The 25,405-nt window shown below is 36.6% G+C and overlaps 1 protein-coding gene across 3 annotated transcripts in view; it reads left to right on the forward strand.

Moving 5' to 3' along the window:
- The window catches only part of NEDD4 (NEDD4 E3 ubiquitin protein ligase), a 179,342-nt gene that overhangs the window by 66,109 nt on the left and 87,828 nt on the right, over window positions 1–25,405 (forward strand). For all 3 annotated transcript variants that reach the window (XM_032623873.1, XM_032623871.1, XM_032623872.1), the window contains one exon: window positions 9,450–9,503. Coding sequence is in view for 1 of the 3 variants with exons in the window: in XM_032623871.1 (XP_032479762.1) it covers window positions 9,450–9,503 (54 nt within the window). In the remaining 2 variants the exon portion in view is untranslated. The remainder of the gene's footprint in view (window positions 1–9,449; window positions 9,504–25,405) is intronic.

A 25,405-nucleotide genomic window follows, 5' to 3' on the forward strand; every position in this document is an offset into this window, starting at 1 on the left:
AGCTCCACTCAACAATGAGCAAGCTCCAGTGCTGGACACCCCATGCCAAACAACGAGCAAGACAGGAACACAACCCCACACATTAGCAGAGAGGCTGCCTAAAGTCATAGTAAGTTCACAGACACCCCAAAACACACCACCGGATGCAGTCCTACCCACCAGAAAGACAAGATCCAGCCTCATTCACCAGAACACAGGCACTAGTCCCTCCACCAGGAAGCCTGCACAACACACTGAACCAAACTTACCCATTGGGGGCAGACATGAAAAACAACGGGAACTATAAACCTGAATCCTGTGAAAAGGAGACCCCAAACACAGTAAGTTAAGCAAAATGAGAAGACAGAGAAATACACAGCAGATGAAGGAGCAAGGTAAAAACTCACCAGACCAAACAAATGAAGAGGACATAGGCAGTTTACCTGAAAAAGAATTCAGAGTAATAATAGTAAAGATGATCCAAAATTTTGGAAATAGAATGGAGAAAATACAAGAAACGTTTAACAGGGACCTAGAAGAACTAAAGAGCAAACAAGCAACGATGAACAACACAATAAATGAAATTAAGAATTCTCTAGAAGGAATCAATAGCAGAATAACTGAGGCAGAATAATGGATAAGTGACCTGGAAGATAAAATAGTGGAAATAACGGCAGCAGAGTAGAATAAAGAAAAAAGAATGAAAAGAATTGAAGACAGTCTCAGAGACCTCTGGGACAACATTAAACACACCAACATTTGAAGTATGGGGTCCCAGAAGAAGAAGAGAAAAAGAAAGGGACTGAGAAAATATTTGAAGAGATTATAGTTGAAAACTTCCCAACTATGGAAAAGGAAATAGTCAATCAAGTACACGAAGCAAAGAGAGTCCCATACAGGATAAATCCAAGGAGAAACATGCCAAGACACATTAATCAAACTATCAAAAATTAAATACAAAGAAAAATCATTAAAAGCAGCAAGGGAAAAGCAGCAAATAACATACAAGGGAATCCCCATAAGGTTAACAGCTGATCTTTCAGCAGAAACTCTGCAAGCCAGAAGGGACCGGCAGGACATATTTAAAGTGATGAAAGGGAAAAACCTACAACCAAGATTACTCTACCCAGCAAGGGTCTCATTTAGATTCAACAGAGAAATTAAAACCTTTACAGACAAGCAAAAGCTAAGAGAATTCAGCACCACCAAATTAGCTTTACAGCAAATGCTAAAGGAACTGCTCTAGGCAATAAACACAAGAGAAGGGAAAGACCTACAAAAACAAACCCAAAACAATTAAGAAAACAGTAATAACAACATACATATCAATAATTACCTTAAATGTAAATGGATTAAATGCTCCAACCAAAAAACATAGACTGGCTGAATGCATACAAAAACAAGACCCATATATATGCTGTCTACAAGAGACCCACTTCAGACTTAGGGACTGAAAAGTGAGACTGAAAGTGAGGGGATGGAAAAAGATATTCCACGCAAATGGAAATCAAAAGAAGGCTGGAGTAGCAATTCTCACATCAGACAAAATAGACTTTGAAATAGACTTTAAAATAAAGACTGTTACAAGAGACAAAGAAGAACACTACATAATGATCAAGGGATCAATCCAAGAAGAAGATACAACAATTGGAAATATTTATGCACCCAACAAAGGAGCACCTCAATACATAAGGCAAATGCTAACAACCATAAAAGGGGAAATTGACAGTAACATAATCATAGTATGGGACTTTAACACCCCACTTTCACCAATGTACAGATGATCCAAATTGAAAATAAGTAAGGGAACACAAGCTTTAAATGATACATTAAACAAGATGGACTTAATTGATATTTGTAGGACATTCCATCCAAAAACAACAGAATACACTTTCTTCTCAAGTGCTCATGGAACATTCTCCATGATAGATCATATCTTGGGTCACAAATCAAGCCTTGGTAAATTTGAGAAATTTGAACTTGGATCAAGTTTCTTTTCCAACCACAACGCTATAAGACTAGATATCAATTACAGGAAAAAAAAAATGTAAAAAATACAAACACATTGGGGGCTAAACAATACACTACTAAATATCCAAGAGATCACTGAAGAAATCAAAGAGGAAATCAAAAAATACCTAGAAACAAATGACAGTGAAAACACAACGACCCAAAACCTATGGAGTGCAGCAAAGGCAGTTCTAAGAGGGAAGATTATAGCAATACAATACAACCTCAAGAAACAAGAAAAATCTGAAATAAACAATCTAAACTTACACCTAAAGCAATTAAACAAAGAAGAACCAAAATACCCCAAAGTTAGCAGAAGGAAAGAAATCCTAAAGATCAGATCAGAAATAAATGAAAAAGAAATGAAGGAAATGATAGCAAAGATCTATAAAACTAAAAGCTGGTTCTTTGAGAAGATAAATGAAATTGATAAACCATTAGCCAGAGTCATCAAGAAAAGAAGGGAGAACACTCAAATCAATAGAATTAGAAATGAAAAGGGAGAAGTAACAACTGACACTGCAGAGATACAAAGGATCATGAGAGATTACTACAAGCAACTGTATGCCAATAAAATGAACAACCTGGAAGAAATGGACAAATTCTTAGAAAAGCACAACCTTCTGAGACTGAACCAGGAAGAAATAGAAAATATACACAGACCAATCAAAGCACTGAAATTGAAACTGTGATTTAAAATCTTCCAACAAACAAAAGCCCAAAACCAGATGGCTTCCCAGGCGAATTCTATCAAACATTTAGAGAAGAGCTAACACCCATCCTACTCAAGCTCTTCCAAAATATAGCAGAGGGAGGAACACTCGCCAACTCATTCTACAAGACCACCATGACCCTGATACCAAAACCAGACAAAGATGTCACAAAAAAACTACAGGCCAATATCACTGATGAACATAGATGCAAAAATCCTCAACAAAATACTAGCAAACAGAATTCAACAGCACATTAAAGGATCATACACCATGATCAAGTGGGGTTTACCCCAGGAATGCAAGGATTCTTCAATGCATGCAAATCAATCAATGTGATACATCATATCAACAAGCTGAAGGATAAAAACCATATTATCATCTCAATAGATGCAGAAAAAGCTTTCAACAAAATTCAACAACTTTTATGATAAAAAAAAACCCAGCAGAAAGTAGACATAGAGGGAACTTACCTCAACATAATAAAGGCCATATTTGACAAACCCACAGCCAACATCATTCTCAATGGTGAAAAACTGAATCCATTTCCGTTAAGATCAGGAACAAGACAAGGTTGCCCACTCTCACCACTATTACTCAACATAGTTCTGGAAGTTTTAGCCACAGCAATCAGAGAAGAAAAAACAAAGTAAATGGAATCCAAATAGGAAAAGAAGTAACTGTTTGCAGTCACTGTTTGCAGATGGCATGATACTATACATAGAGAATCCTAAAGATGCCACCAGAAAACTACTAGAGTGAATCAATGAATTTGGTAAAGTAGCAGGATACAAAATTAATGCACAGAAATTTCTTGCATTCCTGTACACTAACAATGAAAAATATGGGAGAGAAATTAAGGAAACACTCCCATTTACCATTGCAGCAAAAAGAATAAAATAGCTAGGAATAAACCTATCTAAGGAGACAAAAGACCTGTATGTAGAAAACTATAAGACACAGATGAAATAAATTAAAGGTGATACAAACAGATGGAGAGATATACCACGTTCTTGTATTGGAAAAATCAACATTGTGAAAATGGCTCTACTACCCAAAGCAATGTACAGATTCAGTGCAATCCCTATCAAGCTACCAATGGCATTTTTCACAGAACTGGAACAAAAAAATTCACAATTTGTATGGAAACACAAAAGACCCCAAATAGCTAAAGCAGTCTTGAGACAGAAAAACAGAGCTGGAGGAATCAAGCTCCCTGACTTCAGACTATACTACAAAGCTACAGTAATCAAGACAGTATGGTATTGGCACAAAAACAGAAATATCGATCAATGGAACAGGACAGAAAGCCCAAAGATAAACCCACAGACATATGGTCACCTTATCTTTGATAAAGAAGGCAAGAATATACAGTGGAGAAAAGACAGTCTCTTCAATAAGTGGTGCTGGGAAAACTGGACAGCTATGTGTAAAAGGATGAAATTAGAATACTCCCTAACACTGTATACAAAAGTAAACTCAAAATGGATTAAAGACCTAATGCAATGCCAGACAGGATAAAACTCTTAGAGGAAAACATAGGCAGAACACTCTGTACATAAATCACAGCAAGATCCTTTTTGACCCACCTCCTAGAGAAATGGAAATAAAAACAAAAATAAACAAATGGGACCTAATGAAACTTAAAAGCTTTTTCACAGCAAAGGTAACCATAAACAAGATGAAAAGACAACCCTCAGAATGGGAGACAATATTTGCAAACGAAGCAACTGACAAAGGATTAACCTCCAAAATATACAAGCATCTCATGCAGCTCAATATCAGAAAAGCAAACAACCCAATCCAAAAATGGGCAGAAGACCTAAATAGACATTTCTCCAAAGAAGATATACAGATTGCCAACAAACACATGAAAGTATGCCCAACATCACTAATCATTAGAGAAATGCAAATCAAAACTACAATGAGGTATCACCTCACACCATTCAGAATGGCCATCATCAAAAAATCTACAAACAATACATGCTGGAGAGGGTGTGGAGAAAAGGGAACACTCTTGCAGTGTTGGTGTGAATGTAAATTGATAACAGGCACTAGGGAGAACAGTATGGAGGTTCCTTAAAAAACTAAAAATAGAACTACCATGTGACCCAATAATCTCACTACTGGGCATATACCCTGAGAAAACCATAATTCAAGAAGAATCATGTACCACTTTGTTCACTGCAGCACTATTTACAATAGCCAGGACATGGAAGCAACCTAAGTGTCCATCAACAGATGAATGGATAAAGAAGATGTGGCACATATATACAATGGACTATTACTCAGCCATAAAATGAAATTGAGTTATTTGTAGTGAGGTGGATGGACCTAGAGAGTCTGTCAAACAGAGTGAAGTCAGAATGAGAAAAACAAATACTGTATGCTAACACATATATATAGAATCTACAAAAAGAAAATGAATGGTTCTGAAGAACCTAGGGGCAGGACAGGAATAAAGATGCAGATGTAGAGAATGGACTTGAGGACATGGGGAGGGGGGCGGGTAAGCTGGGACGAAGTGAGAGAGTGGCATGGACATATATACACTACCAAACGTAAAATAGATAGCTAGTGGGAAGCAGCCACATAGGACAGGGAGATCAGCTCAGTGCTTTGTGACCACCTAGAGGGGTGGGATAGGGAGGGTGGGAGGGAGACGCAGAGGGAGGGGATATAGGGATACCTGTGTACATATAGCTGACTCACTTTGTTATAAAGCAGAAACTAACACACCATTGTAAAGCAATTATACTCCAATAAAGATGTTAAAAAAAAAACAAAACACCTGCTGGTTGCATTATTGTTGAACCTCTACCTGAAATCAGACACAAAGAGAAACTCTTTAATAATGTGTGTGTGTCTGTGTGTGCATGTGTCTACTAGAGGTTTAGGTGCTATAGGAATATTCTCTCATTTGAGCCATTGACCTCTTTGCTTCAACATTCTGTTCTTTTAATAGTTTTCAGTTTCTTCAGAAGCCTGCTTTCATCCCCACTTCATCTCCCTACTAGGGAGGTATGGAAATTGCTTGCCTGCTGGTGGCCCTTGCATGTGCATATGATCTTTGCTGTGATGCTTTAATACCTTTTACAAAGTCCTTTGCTATTATGAAAACAGGATCTCAGGAGGGAGAGGGTTAATATTTGTGTTCAGGCTGCCATTTTGAATTAGAATTCTCACCACATGTTTTAAATTGTGTTCTTGCACTTAGGGTGTGCCTTTGATATAACCCCCCTCAAAAAACAAGTAACCAAGTCTTTTATGGTGTTTTTATAATTCAGTAGAGAGCTATTACATATTATTAACTTCATAAATGGAAGAATGTAGTCAGTTTTCTAATAACTGGAAACGGAGGAGGGGGAGTGACGGGAGGTAAGACTTCAGGGCGGAGTTGACGTTTGAGCTGAGGCTTGAACAAGGGATAGATTTTGGACGTGTCGAGCTGAGAAGGTGTTGCGCATGGAGAGACCTTAGCATGTACAGAAGTACAGATCAGAAAGCGCAGTAAGCAGTGATTAGACCGTTTCTAGTGTGATTAGAGCATAGGGTGTATGTGTATTTGTGTTGGCAGGGGACAGTTACAGGACACAAAGCTGGAAAGGCAAATTGGACTCAGATCAGGAAGCATCATTCCATGCTCAGGCATTTGAATATTATTCTTTAGGCCACTGGGAGCAGCTTTTGAGAAGGGCAGTAAAGATGGCCTAAACTATCTTTTAGGTAGGTCACTCCAGTTGTAATAGAAAAGGTAGATTTCAAAGGTAAGATAGTTGAGTTAGAGCATCCTGTTAGGAAGCTATTAATTATAGTCTGAACCAGGACAGCAGCGGCCTATTCAAGTCACATATATCTATTTTCTTAGCAATATTCATTGAACATCTACATTGTCTGCTAGGTATTTTGTTAGACATCGAGACTTTTTATTTTTTCCCTCAAAATATTTTTCATGTTCTTGTCTCCCTCCCTAGTCTCACTGGGACCATCACAGGCAAAGCTCTCATCACTTCATACCTGAGTTACTAGAGCCACAGTCTCTGTGGACTCCAGGGTCTCTCTCTAGTCCAATTTATTTTATGTATCACTGACAAAATAATATTTACATATGATCTACATCGTATCAGTTTTTCATTTAAAAGCTTAATTTTCTTCCATACCAATCAAGTCTTAATTCCTTTGGATATCAGTGCCCTCAGTCTGGCTCTACACTGACTAACCAAATTTTTCTTACCACTTTCTAACACAAAAATGTTCTTATCAGTTGATCTCCTTACAGCACGCTCATTCTGCCCCCATGCCTTTTCTCCTACGATCTCCTTGCTGTGAATATTATCTATATTTTCTTATTCAAATTCTTCCCATCTTTCAAGTCTTAGCTCAAGCGTCATCTCCTCCCCAAAATTTCCTCTATATCCTCCTAGAAGAGATTATTGTCTTAACACTGTTTCTTCTATCCCCGTGGCATATATAGCCCTTAATTGGGGCTTCTGTCCTCATAGTTGCCCCATGGTTACAATATGACTGTAGGGGTGCCAGCTGTCCTAACCAAGTTCCACACAGGAAAAAGAAGTACAGAGGGCAAAAGCGACATCTCTCCCAGCTGAGTCAGCCCCATTTAAAGAGCTCTCCCAGGAACTTCCCTGGTGGCGCAGTGGTTAAGAATCTACCTGCCAGTGCAGGGGACACGGGTTTGAGCCGTGGTCCGGGAAGATCCCACATGCCGCACAACAGCGAAGCCTGTGCACCACAATGTCTGAGCCTGTGCTCTAGAGCCCGCGAGCCACAACTACTGAGACCATGTGCTACAACTACTGAAGCCCACGCACCTAGAGCCCATGCTCTGCAACAAGAGAAGTCACCGCAATGAGAAGCCCGCGCACCGCAATGAAGAGTAGCCCCTGCTCGCTGCAACTTGAGAGAGCCTGCGTGCAGCAATAAAGCCATAACGCAGGCAATAATAAATAAACAAATTTTTTTTTAAAAAAAAAAAGCATAGTCAATCTTTAAATAAAGAAAGAAATAAAGAGCTCTTCCAGAAGTCCCACCCAGTGACCGCTGGTAGGTTGGCCTTTTTGGTCGCCCCCGGGTGCAAGAGAACTTTCTCTTTTTTTTTTTTTTTTTTTTTTTGCGGTGCGCAGGCCTCTCACTGTTGTGGCCGCTCCCGTTGCGGAGCACAGGCTCCAGACGTGCAGGCTCAGCAGCCATGGTTCACGGGCCCAGCCGCTCAGCGGCATGTGGGATCCTCCCGGACCGGGGCACGAACCCATGTCCCCTACATCGGCAGGCGGACTCTCAACCACTGCGCCACCAGGGAAGCCCAAGGGAACTTTTTTTAGAGAGTCTTATTGAGAGTCTCAGTGTTGAACAAGTCCAGAGGGCACTGTTCATATAGAAAACAATACATAAAATAGAATGGAGTGTTCCATATTTTGATCTCGGTGATGATGACACAGTAAACATGTATGAAAAGTCATCAAGCTGTATATTTAAGGTTAGTAAACTTTATACTTTACTGAATTTATGTTATACTTCAATGAAAAAAAATTAATGCCCCTATCCCCAAGAGTTGTGCAGTGTGGTGACCCCGGGCACTTGTTGAAGGTAAAATTAGGATTATGTTCTCAGAAGAACATAAGGGAGAGTGGACATTGGGTTAGGTATCTCTATATCTTTGTCACACATATAGGACTTTTTTCTGAAGGCTGTCGATACTTTTGACATGTAAACCAAAGTTTTAAAATATCTCAGTGTTTAACGTAATATATTTATCATAGAGAAAATATCAACTTAAATGTGAGAATGTTTCATACATCATCTTAACCTCTGGTATAACAAATTATTAAAGATTTTCTTTGTGTTTGATATTTAGTAGATATTAACTTGATATTGAAACATTTCAGCAAAGATAAAAGCATTAGCTTTGAAAAATAAATTACTGCGTGTTAATTTTACTCGTGCTATAAGATATAAACAGTAAGTGAAAACTCAGTGTATACTTTTTGACTGCTTATGTACTTTATATAGTATAAACAAGATTGGTTTTATCAAGTCAGTACTAAAAGGATTCAGAACACTAATCTCCATAAAATCAGCATCCACTTTGGGTATTTCTAACCTGATAAATAAAAAGTGAGTACATAAAATTGATAATAAGTTAAAATCTAATCTGTATTTTTAAGTGCTTGTAAATATGTAAGTTTTTGAAATTTTATCTCACTTTCAGGAATTTCTTGGAGGTCTAGTGGTTAGGACTCCAGGCTCTCACTGTGGAGGGTGTGGGTTCTATCCCTGTCGGGGAACTAAAATCCCATAAACTGTGTGGCCAAAAAAAAAAGAAATTTTATCTTACTTTCTTTTATTCTATTTTAGAAAAAAAGGAAAAAATAAGCAACCAAATCCACTTTGTCATTATGGAAAAATTACTAGAAAATGGGTGACTTGTGACTGGTCTGAGCTTTGTATATATTAAGTATCTTGTGTAATTTAAAATATATTGTAAGTAACAGGAATTAGGAAATGGTAACATTTTCAAACATTTATTTCTCAGTGTTTGTGGGTTGATGTTCACTTTTTTTAATTAAAAGTATAGTTGATTTACAATGTTGTGTTAGTTTTTGGTATACAGCAAAGTACACACACACACATATAATTTTTCAGATTCTTTTCCATTATAGGTTATTACAAGATATTGAGTATAGTTCCGATGTTCACTTGTTTTTAAAGAAAGGTTGTTTTTTTCTTACTTAGGTTCACCCTCAGCAGCACCGGCTTCTTTTTGAAGTGTTTGATGAAAATCGATTGGTGAGTTCCATTGTACGAGTGTAAAATGTGAAGCAAGGGTATATTTCAGTAGAGCAGCAAGGAAAAGTGGGCTGGGGATCTGTGAGGTGAGGGATGCTCTTGGGATGGTTATGGAGACTCTGGGCAAAATGGTGGACAGATAGAATTTTTTTTTCCTTCTTTCCTGGTGCTACTCTCTACCCTTCTATTCTCCCAGGCACCTCTTGTGATTGTCAGTTCTCAGCAGATTCACGGTCTTCCTCAAGGCCTGACGTGGCAGGAGATGCAGGAAAGTCAGCCTCTTTGTCTGGCCTTCCTTCACACTCATCCTTGTACCCTGGTCGGTAGTCCCAGGCTCAGGAGCCTTCCCCTCCTCACTCCAGTGGATTTCTTGGGGTTACCTGTGTCCAGTTATGACATCCCATCCTCTCCCTTATCCCCACTATTCTGCAAAGGAAAGCTATCCTCTCTACACCGATGAAGTAAAGTCCTCTGAAGGATTGCCAGCCCTTAGAGGGACAAAAAGCAAATATAACCTGATTTTATTTTTATAAAAGGATAGTTCTGATTCCTGATTTCCTAAAGGATCTTGAGATCCTATCCTTTTCCTAATTTGTCTCTTTGGAACTTTATTTCAAACCTTCTTTTTAGCATCTTACCTTTACATTTTACACTGGTAAGATTTGAATAGGAAGGTGTAAGAACAGTGTTATGTATTCACAGCTTATCAGTTACCAAACAGAAGCACCAAAAAAGAAATTAAACAGTTTTATTCATTTTGTAGCTAACACAGAAACTGGATTTTTTAAAGAATCTATTTTTAGTGTTGGACTACACAACACTTTGTTTTTTTCTGTCAAGAAGTGATAACTATACTAGTAACTGAAGATATTGCAGCTGAAATCATTAGTTAGTATCATAACAGGCAAAGGTACTTTTTTGCAGCCAAGGGAGACTTCAGCACTAGCTGGCAATGTAATTTTGTAAGGCTGAATGACAGATGTTGATGATTTGCTTATCAGATTTGGTTAGTCACAGAGCTTTTTGTTTTCTGTTTGTATTTTTGCCTTTTTTTTTTCTTTTAATAGAATAGGGAATGTCTTCTGTTTTTTCCCTGTGTCGCTACAGATCTGTTTTCCTTCTAGATAGGACCAGGTGAAATTTATATTGGTGTTTTTTTAATCATGAAATAGACATACAAAAAATACGTTTAATGTGAATCTTTATTTTAAATAATAAGATAAATATCTGTACACTTATTACTCAACTTATAAGAACTAGAATATTACCAAAATCTTCAAAACCCCTCATACTCCTCCCCAATAGCATCTCCTTTTCTTCCCCTGCAAGTAGTAGCCACTGTCCTGAACATTGTGTTTATCTTGCTTATTTAAAAATTTTTGTCATGTATGTATGTATCCCTAAAAGCATAGTAGTTTCCTTTTTCATATTTTTGATTTTATTAGAGTAGTAGCACTCTGAATACTTTCCTCTGTGACATGCTTTTTGCTTAATGTTATATTTATAAGGTCGATCTGTAATAAGACATTTTACAGATGCATAGTTTTCCCTTCATCTGCAAATGCTGTAATACCATAATTTATGTATTTATCCTCCTTAGTAGATATTAGTGTTGTTTCCAGGTTTTTGCTATAACCAATTGATAAACATTCTTGCTATGTTTCCTGATATACGTGTATGAGTGTATCTCTAAGGTTCATATTTTGGGGTTGAATTGCTGGGTCATGTGTTATTTTTCCTGTTGTTAGTGACACTGTTAATGAATTTCATCCTGATTCTTGGGTACATAACTGGTGAACTATTTTATTTCAGTTACTTGCATATTGTCCACAAGGAGGACATGTTTATGCTTTCCACCCTGCTTATAGTTATCTGGTCTTTTTTGCTGATAATCTTAGTATGGTGTGACTCTTCATTGCCCAAACTGATATTTATCATGCTCTGATTGGTGCATTAACACTCCTTGACCAGTTACCACATATAGAGTACTATACAGGGAGTCACGATAGGTCAAAAGAAAAAAAGCATTGCTTCTGATATTAACAATGGAATATTTTTGAAAACAAAAAAAAATAATGCACTTAACAGGATATTATAGATCCCCATACCAAGGAGTCAGAAGTCCTTGTAGTCTGGCTTGTGATTTGGTACATTAGCTTGTAACCCTAGACAGATTATTTAATCCTTCTGAAAATATTTTATCATGTTTAAAAATTGGAATAACAGTATTTGCCTTACCTATCTGATAAATATATTATGAAAATAAAGTGAGATAGTAGTTATCAAAGCACTCAGAAAATTTTTCATCATTAAGACAGAGTGTTATTTAACGTTCATGGAATCATGCGTTTGTGGCTCTCTGATATCACAGTTTGTGTGTTAGCTACAGTATGCCATTTCAGGCATCTACTGTGTTAGATACTCTGCTATGCATTAGAAATGTAGTTTTTCTTAAGAAGCTCACTTTACTAGCAAAAGGGAACAAGAAATAATTAGAACAGGGTGGTGCTCATCATTCTAATGCTCTGATTTGTTGTTAGTCCTAGCATGTAATTGAAGTGTACAGATCACCTGAGACGTCATAGAAACTATAGCCATCGAAGGAATAACAGGCTTGATTGTTATGTAAATATAGATGTAAATATCATTTTATCCTTCTCCTGTAGCATTCACAACTAAATTAGAAGTGCATCCTTTTCCTAGCAGATTCTCTTTGGAAATGTACAGCGAAGAACACAGGTACACTTTTAAGGAAGAAGAATTTCTAGTCATCTGGAAGATATCTGCACTATAAGTGAAATTTTTTCAGCCAGTTTTAAGAAGCTGGGGATTAAAACTGTCATAGTTTGGTTATGGTTGTGGTGATGGTGATGTTGATGGTGATGGGACATTTGAGAATGATGTGCCTTTAAATGAATTCTACCCACCAGTGCAAAAGTTAGTGCTTCTGTGTCACTGCCCAAGAGCTATCTCTGCACGCATACAGCCTCTGAAACTTTAGGAGACGCCTGTATTCCATATTCCAGGCAGAGGTGCTGCGCTTCTCAAGTTCAGTGGTTGTATTAGTCAAGGTTTTCCAGAGAAACAGAACCAATAGGACACACACACACACACACACACACACACACACACACACACAGAATGAGAGAGTGAGAGATAATGAGGTGGGGGGGATTGATATACTTTAAGGAATTGCTTTACATGATAGTGGAAGCTGGCAAGTCTGAAATCTGTGAGGTGGTGCTGGCAGGTTGCAGATTCAGGTAAGAGTTAATGCATCTGAAATCTGCAGTGCTGGGCAGCAAGCTGGAAACTAAGGCAGGTTTCTGTGTTATAGTCTTGAGGCAGAATTGCTGCTTCCAGAAACCTGTCTTTGCTCTTAAGGCCTTTAACTGATTGGATGAGAGCCACCACATTATGGAGGGCATTCTGCTTTACTCAGAATCTACAGACTTAAATGCTAATCACATCTAAAAAATAGCTTCATGGCAACATCTAGTTCAGTGTTTGACCCATCAGCTGGGCAAAATAGCTTAGCCAAGTCAACACATGCAATTAACTATCACAGTGGATATTGGCCTTCAAAGTTCTAGTCAACAATTAGTATTATCCAGAGCCTGTCCATAGCATGTAGGTAATCACATTATTTTCTGTGAAGATAATCAATAACCAAGTATCTCAGAATGTGAGGCCCTGAGCTTCAGTCTAATCCTAGGATATAATCTGTTTCATTCTAGAATGTGAAATTCTATAGGATTTGCATAGACTCCTTCCAGGTGAGGCCTGCCACAACTCTCCAGCTCTTCTCCCCTTGAAGTTAGGATTGATGCTACTCTCTTGGCATCTGTTTGGCTGAAGGGCTACATTCTACCCCAGGTTCTCCAGGTTGTACACATAACTGCTCTAATACTGGTGCAGATCCTATGCAGTCCCAGACCAGAGCCAGTAATGCAAACTGTTCAGCCTTCCGAGAATTTAAACTCAGACTAGAGTGCTAGGAAGTGCATTTGATTTTCTTACTTTTCCTTGGCTGAAACCCTCTTTGCAAATGTTTCAAGCATCCTTCCTTCCTGTCCAGCTGAAGTACTTTTTGATATTTCTTTAGAAGTAGTAGGTGGATCCATCAAACCTCCTCCCTGGTGTTACTTAGTGCTTGCATTGTGCCCAGCATGAGTTCAAGAAGATCAGAAGAAATGTTTAGTTGCGGTCCTCACACTCTGGAAGCTTACAATCTAGTTAGGGGACATGAAACTGATGCTTATAGTGAAGCTTACCAAAGATAAAACATTTATCTGGTTCATTTTATGTTAAAAACCAAAGGAGGAGAGGGCAGACACAGAAGCAAGAAAAACTACAATCCTGCAGCCTGTGGAACAAAAACCACATTCACAGAAAGATAGACAAGATGAAAATGCAGAGGGCTATGTACCAGAAGAAGAAACAAGATAAAACCCCAGAAAAACAACTGAATGAAGTGGAGATAGGCAACCTGCCAGAAAAAGAATTCAGAATAATGATGTTGAAGATGATCCAGGACCTCGAAAAAAGAATGGAGACTAAGATTGAGAAGATGCAAGAAATGTTTAAAAAAGACCTAGAAGGGGCTTCCCTGGTGGCGCAGTGGTTGAGAGTCCACCTGCCAATGCAGGGGACACGGGTTCGTGCCCCGGTCGGGGAGGATCCCACATGCCGCGGAGCGGCTGGGCCCGTGCGCCATGGCCGCTGAGCCTGCGCGTCCGGAGCCTGTGCTCCGCAACGGGAGAGGCCACAACAGTGAGAGGCCCATGTACCAAAAAAAAAAAAAAAAAAAAAAAAGACCTAGAAGAATTAAAGAAAAAACAAACAGAGATGAACAGTACAATAACTGAAATGAAAAATACACTAGAAGGAATCAATACCAGAATAACTGAGGCAGGAGAACGGATAAGTGACCTGGAAGACAGAATGGTGGAATTCACTGCTGCAAAACAGAATAAAGAAAAAGAAATGAAAAGAAATGAAGACAGCCTAAGAGACCTCTGGGACAACATTAAACACAACAACATTCGCATTATAGGGGTCCCAGAAGGAGAAGAGAGAGAGAAAGAACCAGAGAAAATATTTGCAGAGATTATAGTCGAAGACTTCCCTAACATGGGAAAGGAAATAGCCACCTAAGTCCAGGAAGCGCAGCGAGTCCCATACAGCATAAACCCAAGGAGAAACACACCGAAACACATAGTAATCAAATTGGCAAAAATTAAAGACAAATTATTGAAAGCAACAAGGGAAAAATGACAAATAACATACAAGGGAATTCCCATAGGGTTAACAGCTGATTTCTCAGCAGAAACTCTACAAGCCAGAAGGGAGTGGCATGATATACTTAAAGTGATGAAAGGGAAGAACCTACAACCAAGATTATTCTACCCAGCAAGGATCTCATTCACATTCAATGGAGAAATCAAAAGCTTTACAGACAAGCAAAATCTAAGAGAATTCAGCACCACAAAACCAGCTCTACAGCAAATGCTAAAGGAACTTCTCAAAGTGGGAAACACAAGAGAAGAAAAGAACCTACAAAAACAAACCCAAAACAATTAAGAAAATGATCATAGGAACATACCTATTGATAATTACCTTAAACATAAATGGATTAAATGCTCCAACCAAAAGACATAGGCTTGCTGAATGGATACAAAAACAAGACCCATCTATATGCTGTCTACAAGAGACCCACTTCAGACCTAGGGACACATACAGATTGAGAGTGACGGGATGGTAAAAGATATTCCATGCAAATGGAAATCAAAAGAAAGCTGAGTAGCAATACTCATCTCACATAAGATAGACTTTAAAATAAAGAATGTTACAAGAGACAAGGAAGGACACTACATAATGATCAAGAGATCAATCCAAGAAGAAGATATAACAATTATAAATATATATGCACCCAACACAGGAACACCTCAATACATAAGGCAACTGCTAACAGCTATAAAAGAGGAAATCGACAGTAACACAATAATAGTGGGGGACTTTAACACCTCACTTACACCAATGGACAGACCCTCCAAAATGAAAATAAATAAGGAAACAGAAGCTTTAAATAACACAATAGACCAGATAGATTTCATTGATATTTATAGGACATACCATCCAAATGCAGCAGATTACACTTTCTTCTCAAGTGCTCGTGGAACATTCTCCAGGATAGATCACATCTTCGCTCACAAATAAAGCCTCAGTAAATTTAAGAAAATTAAAATCATATCAAGCATCTTCTCTGACCACAATGCTAGGAGATTAGAAATGAATTACAGGGGAAAAAACATAAAAAAACACAAACACCTGGAGACTAAACAATACGTTACTAAATAACCAAGAGATCACTGAAGAAATCAAAGAGGAAATAAAAAAATACCTAGAGACAAATGACAATGAAAACACAGCAATCCAAAACCTATGGGATGCAGCAAAAGCAGTTCTAAAATGGAAGTTTATAGCTATACAAGCCTACCTCAAGGAACAAGAAAAATCTCAAATAAACAATCTAACCTTACACCTCAAGGAACTAGAGAAAGAAGAGCAAACAAAACCCAAAGTTAGCAGAAGGAAAGGAATAATAAGGATCAGAGCAGAAATAAATGAAATAGAAACAAAGAACACAATAGCAAAGATCAATAAAACTAAAAGCTCGTTCTTTGAGAAGATAAACAAAATTGGTAAACCATTAGCAAGACTCATCAAGAAAAACAGGGACAGGACTCAAATCAATAATATTAGAAATGAAAAAGAAGTTACAACAGACACTGCAGAAATACAAAGCATCCTAAGAGACTATTACCAGCAATTCTATGCCAATAAAATGGACAACCTGGAAGAAATGGACAAATTCTTAGAAAGGTATAACCTTCCAAGACTGAACCAGGAAGAAATAGAAAATATGAACAGACCAATCACAAGTTACGAAATTGAAACCGTGATTAAAAATCTTCCCACAGACAAAAGTCCAGGACCAGGTGGGTTCACAGCTGAATTCTATCAAACATTTAGAGAAGAGATAACACCCATCCTTCTCAAACTCTTCCAAAATATTGTGGAGGAAGGAACACTCCCAAACTCATTCTATGAGGCCACCATCACCCTGATACCAAAATGAGACAAAGATACTACAAAAAAAGAAAATTACAGACCAATATCACTGATGAATATAGAAGCAAAAGTGCTCAACAAAATACTAGCAAACAGAATCCAAGAACACATTAAAAGGATCATACACCATGATCAAGTGGAATTTAACCCAGGGATGCAAGGATTCTTCAATATATGCAAATCAATCAATGTGATATACCATATTAACAAATTGAAGAAATAAAATCATATGATCATCTCCATAGATGCAGAAAAAGCTTTTGACAAAATTCAACACCGATTTATGATAAAAACTCTCCAGAAAGTGGGCAGAGGGAACCTACCTCAACATAATAAAGGCCATATACGACAAACCCACAGCAAACATCATTCTCAGTGGTGCAAACCTGAAAGCATTTCCTCTAAGATCAGGAACAAGACAAGGATGTCCACTCTCACCACTGTTATTCAACATAGTTTTGGAAGTCCTAACCACAGCAATCAGAGAAGAAAAAGAAATAAAAGGAAACAAATTGGGAAAGAAGAAGTAAAACTGTCACTGTTTGCAGATGACATGATACTATACATAGAGAATCCTAAAGATGCCACCAGAAAACTACTAGAGCTGATCAATGAATTTGGTAAACTAGCAGGATACAAAATAAATGCACAGAAATCTCTTGCATTCCTATACACTAATGATGAAAAATCTGAAAGAGAAATTAAAGAAACACTCCCATTTACCGTTGCAACAAAAAGAATGAAATACCTAGGAATAAACCTTCCTAGGGAGAAAAAATACCTGTATGCAGAAAACTATAAGACACTGATGAAAGAAATTCAAGATGATACCAACAGATGGAGAGATATACCATGTTCTTGGATTGGAAGAATCAATATTGTGAAAATGACTATACTACCCAAAGCAATCTACAGATTCAATGTAATCCCTATCAAATTACCAATGACTTTTCTTATTGAACTAGAACAAAAAATCTTAAAATTTGTATGGAGACACAAAAGACCCCAAAGAGCCAAAGCAGTCTTGAGGGAAAAAAACCGAGCTGGAGGAATCAGACTCCCTGACTTCAGACTATACTACAGAGTTACAGTAATCAAGACAATATGGTACTGGCACAAAACCAGAAATAGATCAATGGAATAAAATAGAAAGCCCAGAGGTAAATGCATGCAGCTATGGTCAACTAATCTATGACAGAGGAGGCAAGGATATACAATAGAGAAAAGACAGTCTCTTCAACAAGTGGTGCTGGGAAAACTGGACAGCTACATGTAAAAGAATGAAATTAGAACACACCCTAACACCATACACAAAAATAAACTCAAAATGGATTAGAGACCTAAATGTAAGACTGGACACTATAGAACTCTTAGAGGAAAACATAGGCAGAACACTCTATGACATAAATCACAGCAAGATCTTTTTTGATCCACCTCCTAGAGTAACGGAAATAAAAAAAAATTAACAAATGGGACCTAATGAAACTTCAAAGCTTTTGCATAGCAAAGGAAACCATAAATAAGACAAAAAGACAACCCTTAGAATGGGAGAAAATATTTGCAAATCAATCAACAGACAAAGGATTAATCTCCAAAATATATAAACAGCTCATGTAGCTCAATATTCAAAAAACAACCCAATCCAAAAATGGGCAAAAGACCTAAATAGACATTTTTCCAAAGAAGACATACAGATGGCCAAGAAGCACATGAACAGCTACTCAACATCACTCATCATTAGAGAAATGCAAATCAAAACTTCAATGAGGTATCACCTCACACCAGTTATAATGGGCATCATCAGAAAATTTACAAACAACAAATGCTGGAGGGGGTGTGGAGAAAAGGGAACCTCTTGCACTGTTGGTGGGAATTAAACTGATACAGTCACTATGCAGAACAGTATGGAGGTTCCTTAAAAAACTAAAAATAGAATTGCCATATGACCCAGCAATCCCATTACTGGGCATATACCCAGAGAAAACCACAATTCAAAAAGATACGTGCACCCCTACGTTCATTGCAGCACTATTTACAATAGCCAGGTCATGGAAGCAACCTAAATGCCCATCGACAGACGAATGGATAAAGAAGATATGGTACATATATACAATGGAATATTACTCAGCCTTAAAAACGAACGAAATTGGGTCTTTTGTAGAGACGTGGATGGATTTAGAGACTGTCATACAGAGTGAAGTAAGTCAGAAAGAGAAAAACAAATATCGTATATTAATGCACATATGTGGAACCTATAAAAAGCGTACAGATGGACCGGTCTGCAGGGCAGAAATTGAGACACAGATGTAGAGAACAAACGTATGGACACCTAGGGGGGAAAGCGGTGGGGGGGTGTTGTGTGATGTATTGGGCGATTGGGATTGACATGTATACACTGATGTGTATAAAATTGATGACTAATAAGAACCTGTTGTATAAAAAATAAATAAAATTTAAAAATTAAAAAAAAACAACCAAAGAATATTTGCTTATTAACTGGAAGTTTTAGGCCACAGACATGAGCAGTTTAATCTCATTGATCAGCTTATTAGAAATGATCCATTTTTTGAGTCATTAGATTCCTAACTTAATTCAAGAAGGAAAGCTGCTGTAGTTATTTGAAGGTATAGTGAAAAGATTAGGACTCTTGCTTCTTAAAGAAACAAGATTATAAGGGAATATGTACTGAAGTCTATAAAATCATAAAGTAGATTATACAAAACCAAAATAGCATAATAATTTTATTACTAAGTTTATAATTGTACCCATTTTAAAACATAGTACTATCTCATTCTAGTCAGAAATAGAATTTAGTAAATTCCATATTTCTATTTTGTCCTCTTAATTGATTAAAAACACTGTGTAGAAAATTGTGATTGAGAACAGATCTATCTTAAGTTTTCTTTTTTAAACAAAGTGCAAGTAGATGTTTTACATATTTGCTTTTACTTAGAAAAAAAAACTTAGAAAAATACAACTTGGGTGTAGTACCATGTGGTGTAAACAAGTGAACTATTTTACTTTTTACTTTCCTATGAATGAGCCAGTATATATTTATTACTGGAGTTCCAGCTGTAAAATTCAGGTAAGGGGTTTAAATATACCCTAGAGTATTATTTAAAAATAAATTTGTTTCTTTCAAATAGAATACCAACCTTGGTCTATGACATTTAGGGGAGAAATTAAAATATTAAACTTCTGTTACCTAGTAAACTGAAAATAAAGTAAAAGTTAAATAAATACACAGCAGAAAAATACATATACAAAATCACAACGTCTAAAAGGACAAACAGTCTACTGTTCTCTCCTGCAGGAGCTTTATCAGCAGTGGGTAAGTAATTCCACCTCTAGGGCAGTCCTAGTACTCAAAAATGTAAACAAGTATGTACTTTGTTTATATCAAGAAATATGCAGCATGGTTTATACTTCTTCACAGATATCGAACAACTAAATGAATTGTTTCAGTGCACCAGTAGGGGACAGCAAAGAGCTCTTAGAGTTTTTCAGAACAGAATTGGCATTGAGATATGTTTATTTGATGCGTTAAATGCTTTTTAGACGTCTTTACCTACCACAACACTCTCTAAAGTGAATGAATTGCAGAGACAGTGGAATAAAATATCTTGTGTGCTCAAACTATATCGGGGGATAGTTTTTCTGTCTAATCTGCATATATTTTTAATGGAATGTTTGCTTAGGCTATTTCTTGGCAGAGTTTTAATAGTCAGAATATAAATGGCATCATTTAAAGACTGTACTGCTTGGCTGGAAAAGCCTTAAAATTACAGGAGAAAATGCTTGGTGACAGCTTCTCTCAAACTTTTTTTTCCTCAGACGTATGCTCAAGTTTTGCAGTAGTATTACTAGGCTAATTTTGTATTTCGATCCTTCAGCTTTCACTATTTATAAGTACGTAGTGTTTTGGAAGCTAAAATATTTATCTATTTGATTTAATGCTAAAGTTTTAATTCACCTCAAAGTTTTGGTATTTCCAAATTTATACATGTTTGAATTTACTCATTTTAAAAATATTAACAGTCTATATTCCTTTCTATGTTTACTAAATTGACTAAATTGACTAGATTTCTCTGTTTACTAAATTGACTGTTTGGAAATTCAGTCCTTGATTTGATACTCAATTACATGGAGTTTCATTCCTACCAACTTCCTGTAATACTATCCCTATGGGTAAAAATATTAGTGGTCAAACTCTGCTGGAGAAAGCATAGGCACCGTGATTCACATAGTTAAGTGTTCATTTAGTAGAGCTGGAGTGAAAAAATACTGTTTCAATTTGAAATGCTAGAAGATTGTTGTTCTTGTGTTACTCATTCATGCAAATTGGAGAAGGTATAATTGAAACAAGGTTGGCAGTGTTTGAGGCAGTGTGCTGCAGCTGAGCTCAGCTTAAAGGTCGCTGGAAATCAAGTGCTTTGTAAGTGAAGGCATTTTGACTACAGACGATTCAAGACATTTTGTAAACGTCAGTCTCGGGAATGGGCCGTCTTTTTCTTTCTGTGATATCTGGTCTCTAAGGTTTTACTTAGGATAAAGACTACGACTTCTGAGCTCTTTTAGGCACCACAAATGATTTTTTCTTTCGATGCAGTGCAGCTGCTTCTAGCCTGTCTACCGACAGAGATCTTTGTTATGACTTTCAGCCCTTAACATGTTTGGAAATGAGAACAAATGGCACAAAGCTTACGATTGCACTTTGCAGCCAGAAGAAGCAATACTTATCCTGTGTCAGAAACCTCTGGAGATGATTCGGATAGCAGTGTTCACATGTGCTTCACGAGACCAACACGGACTTCAACGTCTAACGTGGTTCAAATGAAGCTGACTCCCAGACAGACTACACTACCTCCGTTAATCAAGGAAAACGTTAAGTCTCAGGAAGGATCATCTGTTCCTTCACCTGAAAATGTTAATAAAAAGAGCAGCTGTCTGCAGATTTCACTACAGCCAACAAGGTACAGTGGATGTCTTCAGTCTGGCAATGTCTTAGCTGATGGTGATGATGCTTCATTTACTTGTGTCTTGAAGGATGGCAGTGCTGTGGTTGATAATGAACTGAATGCTGTGGATGATGGTAACGTCTTGAGCAGTCCTGCCATTTGCAGTGGTAGCCTTAGTCACTTCTCAGCCAGTGAGAATGGGTCTTATAGCAGCAACGGTAGTGATTATGGGTCATGCACAAGTATCACCAGTGGAGGTTCATACACCAACAGTATCATCAGTGATAGCAGTGGTTATACTTTTCCACCAACTGGTGATACCTTTTTTGGTGGAAATTCATCTTCTGACAGCATCTCCAGTAGAAGTTTGCCAAACAGGAATACTACTCCATGTGAAATTTTTTCGAGAAGTAGAAGTACAGTTCCCTTTGTCCAGCATGACCTGGATCGTGGACTAGAGATTATGAAATTGCCTGTGAGCAGGAACTTGAAAATTCCACTAAAACGTTGTTCATCCTTAGTCATTTTTCCTAGGAGTCCTTCAGATACCCCACCAACTTCTCTAACAAGTACAGGTACTCCTCCAAGCAAAGGATCCTATCAGACCTCACACCAGTTTATTATTTCTCCTAGTGAAATTGCCCACAATGAAGATGGCAGTAGTGCTAAGGGATTTCTTTCAACAGCTGTCAATGGACTTCGGTTATCTAAAACAATCTGTACTCCCAGAGAAGTAAGAGACATACGACCTCTTCACAGCTCATTACAAAAGAAAATTGTTATTGCAAATAATAGTCCAAATCAGACTGTCTGTGAAAAGTCATCTGAAGGATATTCTTGCGTTTCAGTGCATTTCACCCAACAAAAAGCAACTGCATTAGATTGTGAAACAGCAAATGGTGATTGTAGACCAGAGATGTCAGAAATTAAGCTTAATTCTGATTCAGAGTATATTAAGCTTATGCACAGGACATCTGCATGTTTACCATCTTCCCAAAATGTAGATTATCAAATAAATATCAATGGACAGTTGGAAAGACCACATTTACAGATAAACAAAAGCCATGCTCTTTTACAAAGAAGTATTTCATTGGGAGGAACTTATCCAAATGTTTCCTGTTTATCCAGCCTTAAGCACAGTTGTTCTAAGGGGGGACCATCTCAATTACTCATAAAGTTTGCATCTAGAAATGAAGGTAAAGTTGATAATTTAACAAGAGACAGCAACAGAGATTTCACAAATGAACTATCTAATTCTTTACAGCATTCTTGTAAGGTAAGTCTCCTTTGGTCTTGGTAAATGTTATTTTATACTAGAATGGCTCTCTGAAATATTTGGTTAAAATTTATTGTAACTTGGCAGCTTTATATATTTTCTTGGTCCTTAGCTAGCAAGCACTGTGTAGTCATGAACTTTATATTTGTAAATCTGAAAAAAATGCCCAGTAGTTTTTCACTCTATTTGTTATTTTATCAATGTAGAAAATATGTATTTAAAAAAACTTTCCAAAGTGATTTAAGCCATAAAACATTTCTGTCGCATAAAAACAAGCTAAAATAATAATTTATTTGATAACATTTTGCCCTCATATGTTTTGCCCTCAAGTGGCATGGTATTTTAATGTCTAACTCCGTATTTTATTCCTACTTTCAAAAATGCTCATTTTGTATTCTCCCCTCCTTAAGCACTGTGAAAAAAAGTAAAATATAGAAAGCCACTCAAAGTATTAAACAGTAAAAAGTCTACATAAAAATGTGAAAATCAAAAAAAAATGTGAAAATCTTCTTATAAATGAACATAGAGAAAATGTTTCTTTAAAATACATATATTTATTTGATCATCGATAAAAATTGTTATGCTGAATGTTTAAAGCAGAGGAAAAATAAATGTTATCTGCATTTGTATATACCCTTAACCACAGGAATTTTGTTTCCACCCTATTTTTCTTTAGCTACCAGTTAAGTGTGCCTTCTAAAATGTAACTCACTCAACAATATTGAATTCTAAATTTTGTATTTTTAAATTTGGCTTCAATTGCTAGGTATTTTCCATAATTCTCTAATTACCCAATTAATTTGTTATTTTGGTAATTTTGCTTTATTATATTAGTAATTTAACTCTAGTGAATCTTAACCAAAACAGTTTTTTAATGTAATTTGGCCTTTCCAAAGTATTTTAAGTGTTTTGAGCTTAAATAGATTTTTTAAATTTCTGTATTTGAAAGATCTTGCCAGATTTCTGCAAATGAAAAAAATGTTTCTGACTAAACCAGTTTTAGATGACAGTACATAATAGTTTGGGGGAAAAAAACTTATCTGTTTATCTGTGTTTGTATAATAAAATCAATATTAAAGATTCTTTTAACTCTTCTGGGCAAATAAAATATTAAGTAATTGCTAGTTTGTTTTCTCTCTTTTGAAGTCTGATAAATATAATTCTTGTTATCCAATGCCCAGATGTTAATATAAGCAGCTACTTTACTGAGGATGAATAAAGATCACATTTCAAATTCTGGTGTATGTTTTAGAATTATTAATTCCATTTACAAAACTTTTAAAACACCAGCTGTTAGGAGATTATAATCCATTCAGTTGTCTTGTCTTCTAAAAAAAAGCAATTAAGTGATACTATGAAGAAATACATTAATAGTTTGCTAATTGTACAACATGTACCTTGTAAATTTATTTTACATTTAATGAAATAATTAACCTGAAAGGAAAAATTAACCTAGAAATATTTCTAGAAATATCCTTTAAATAGTTGGTTTTGTGGTAATATTATAGTTTGTTGTTGTTGATGCTTTTGAAAAAATGGTATTTTTAATGTTTTTTTAAAAAGTGTGACTGCCTTTTGTGTGGCTAAAAGATACACTTTTATTGGCTTTATTTAAAATTAGGTAAACTAACTTAAATGTTATTTTGTGACAGCCTAGCTTTCTGCAGATTCTATTTTTTTTTTGATAGATTATTGGGTTATAAAATAGTTCGGAAGTGTGTCATTTGCTGGAGAGCTTTAAATTGTTCCTCCTTTTAATGTTTATTAAACAGCTGTTTATACAAGAACTGTAAACAATATAGGACCATTACATTTAACACATACTGGATCTAAATTGATCTAATTGTTTAGTGGTAAATCAAGGGCTTGTTTTAAGAGGAAAAATAGTAATGTTGTTTTTTCTAAACATAGCAGTGACAACAATAATGGGGTTTTAGAAATAATCCTGTGTTTATCAATAATTATATATTAATCTAATTATAGTGGTATATTGTAACTCATTTATAAATAAACAGCTCCCAAAATATTTCCCATGACTCCAGTTAGTCTGGGTTAGTATTCTGATATGCTGAGTCTGGATTCACATTTAACAAGTTGATATTAGAGTAGCATTTAGTAATGTCAGCTATCTGTACCAAGCAGCCATGAAATTAAATCACTGCTTTGGTCAGGGACCCTGGTTTCTAAAGCACTGAGAGGTCTACAGATTCTTTTCTTCTGTGTTTAGCTACCAGTCTCTAGGAGAATAGTATCCAGTTTCTAGCTCTCTATAATCAACAGCTCATTACTGGCTAATTTTTTAAATTTAGTGAGAACTTTTACCTGTATCTGCGACTGGGGTTCTGTGTGTTGTTTACAACTTGGGATGAAGATGAGACTTTGTATTCCACATAATAATGTTGATTTCACTTATTGCCATCAAAGAGCATAACAATAACTGGCATATATTATATATATTTTTTGAGAGACAATATTACTTTTGTAAAGGCTTTATAATGACTTTTGATCTGAAAGTAGATATTTGATATTTTAAC

This window comes from Phocoena sinus, chromosome 2 (assembly GCF_008692025.1).
Source record: "Phocoena sinus isolate mPhoSin1 chromosome 2, mPhoSin1.pri, whole genome shotgun sequence".
NCBI lineage: Eukaryota > Metazoa > Chordata > Mammalia > Artiodactyla > Phocoenidae > Phocoena > Phocoena sinus.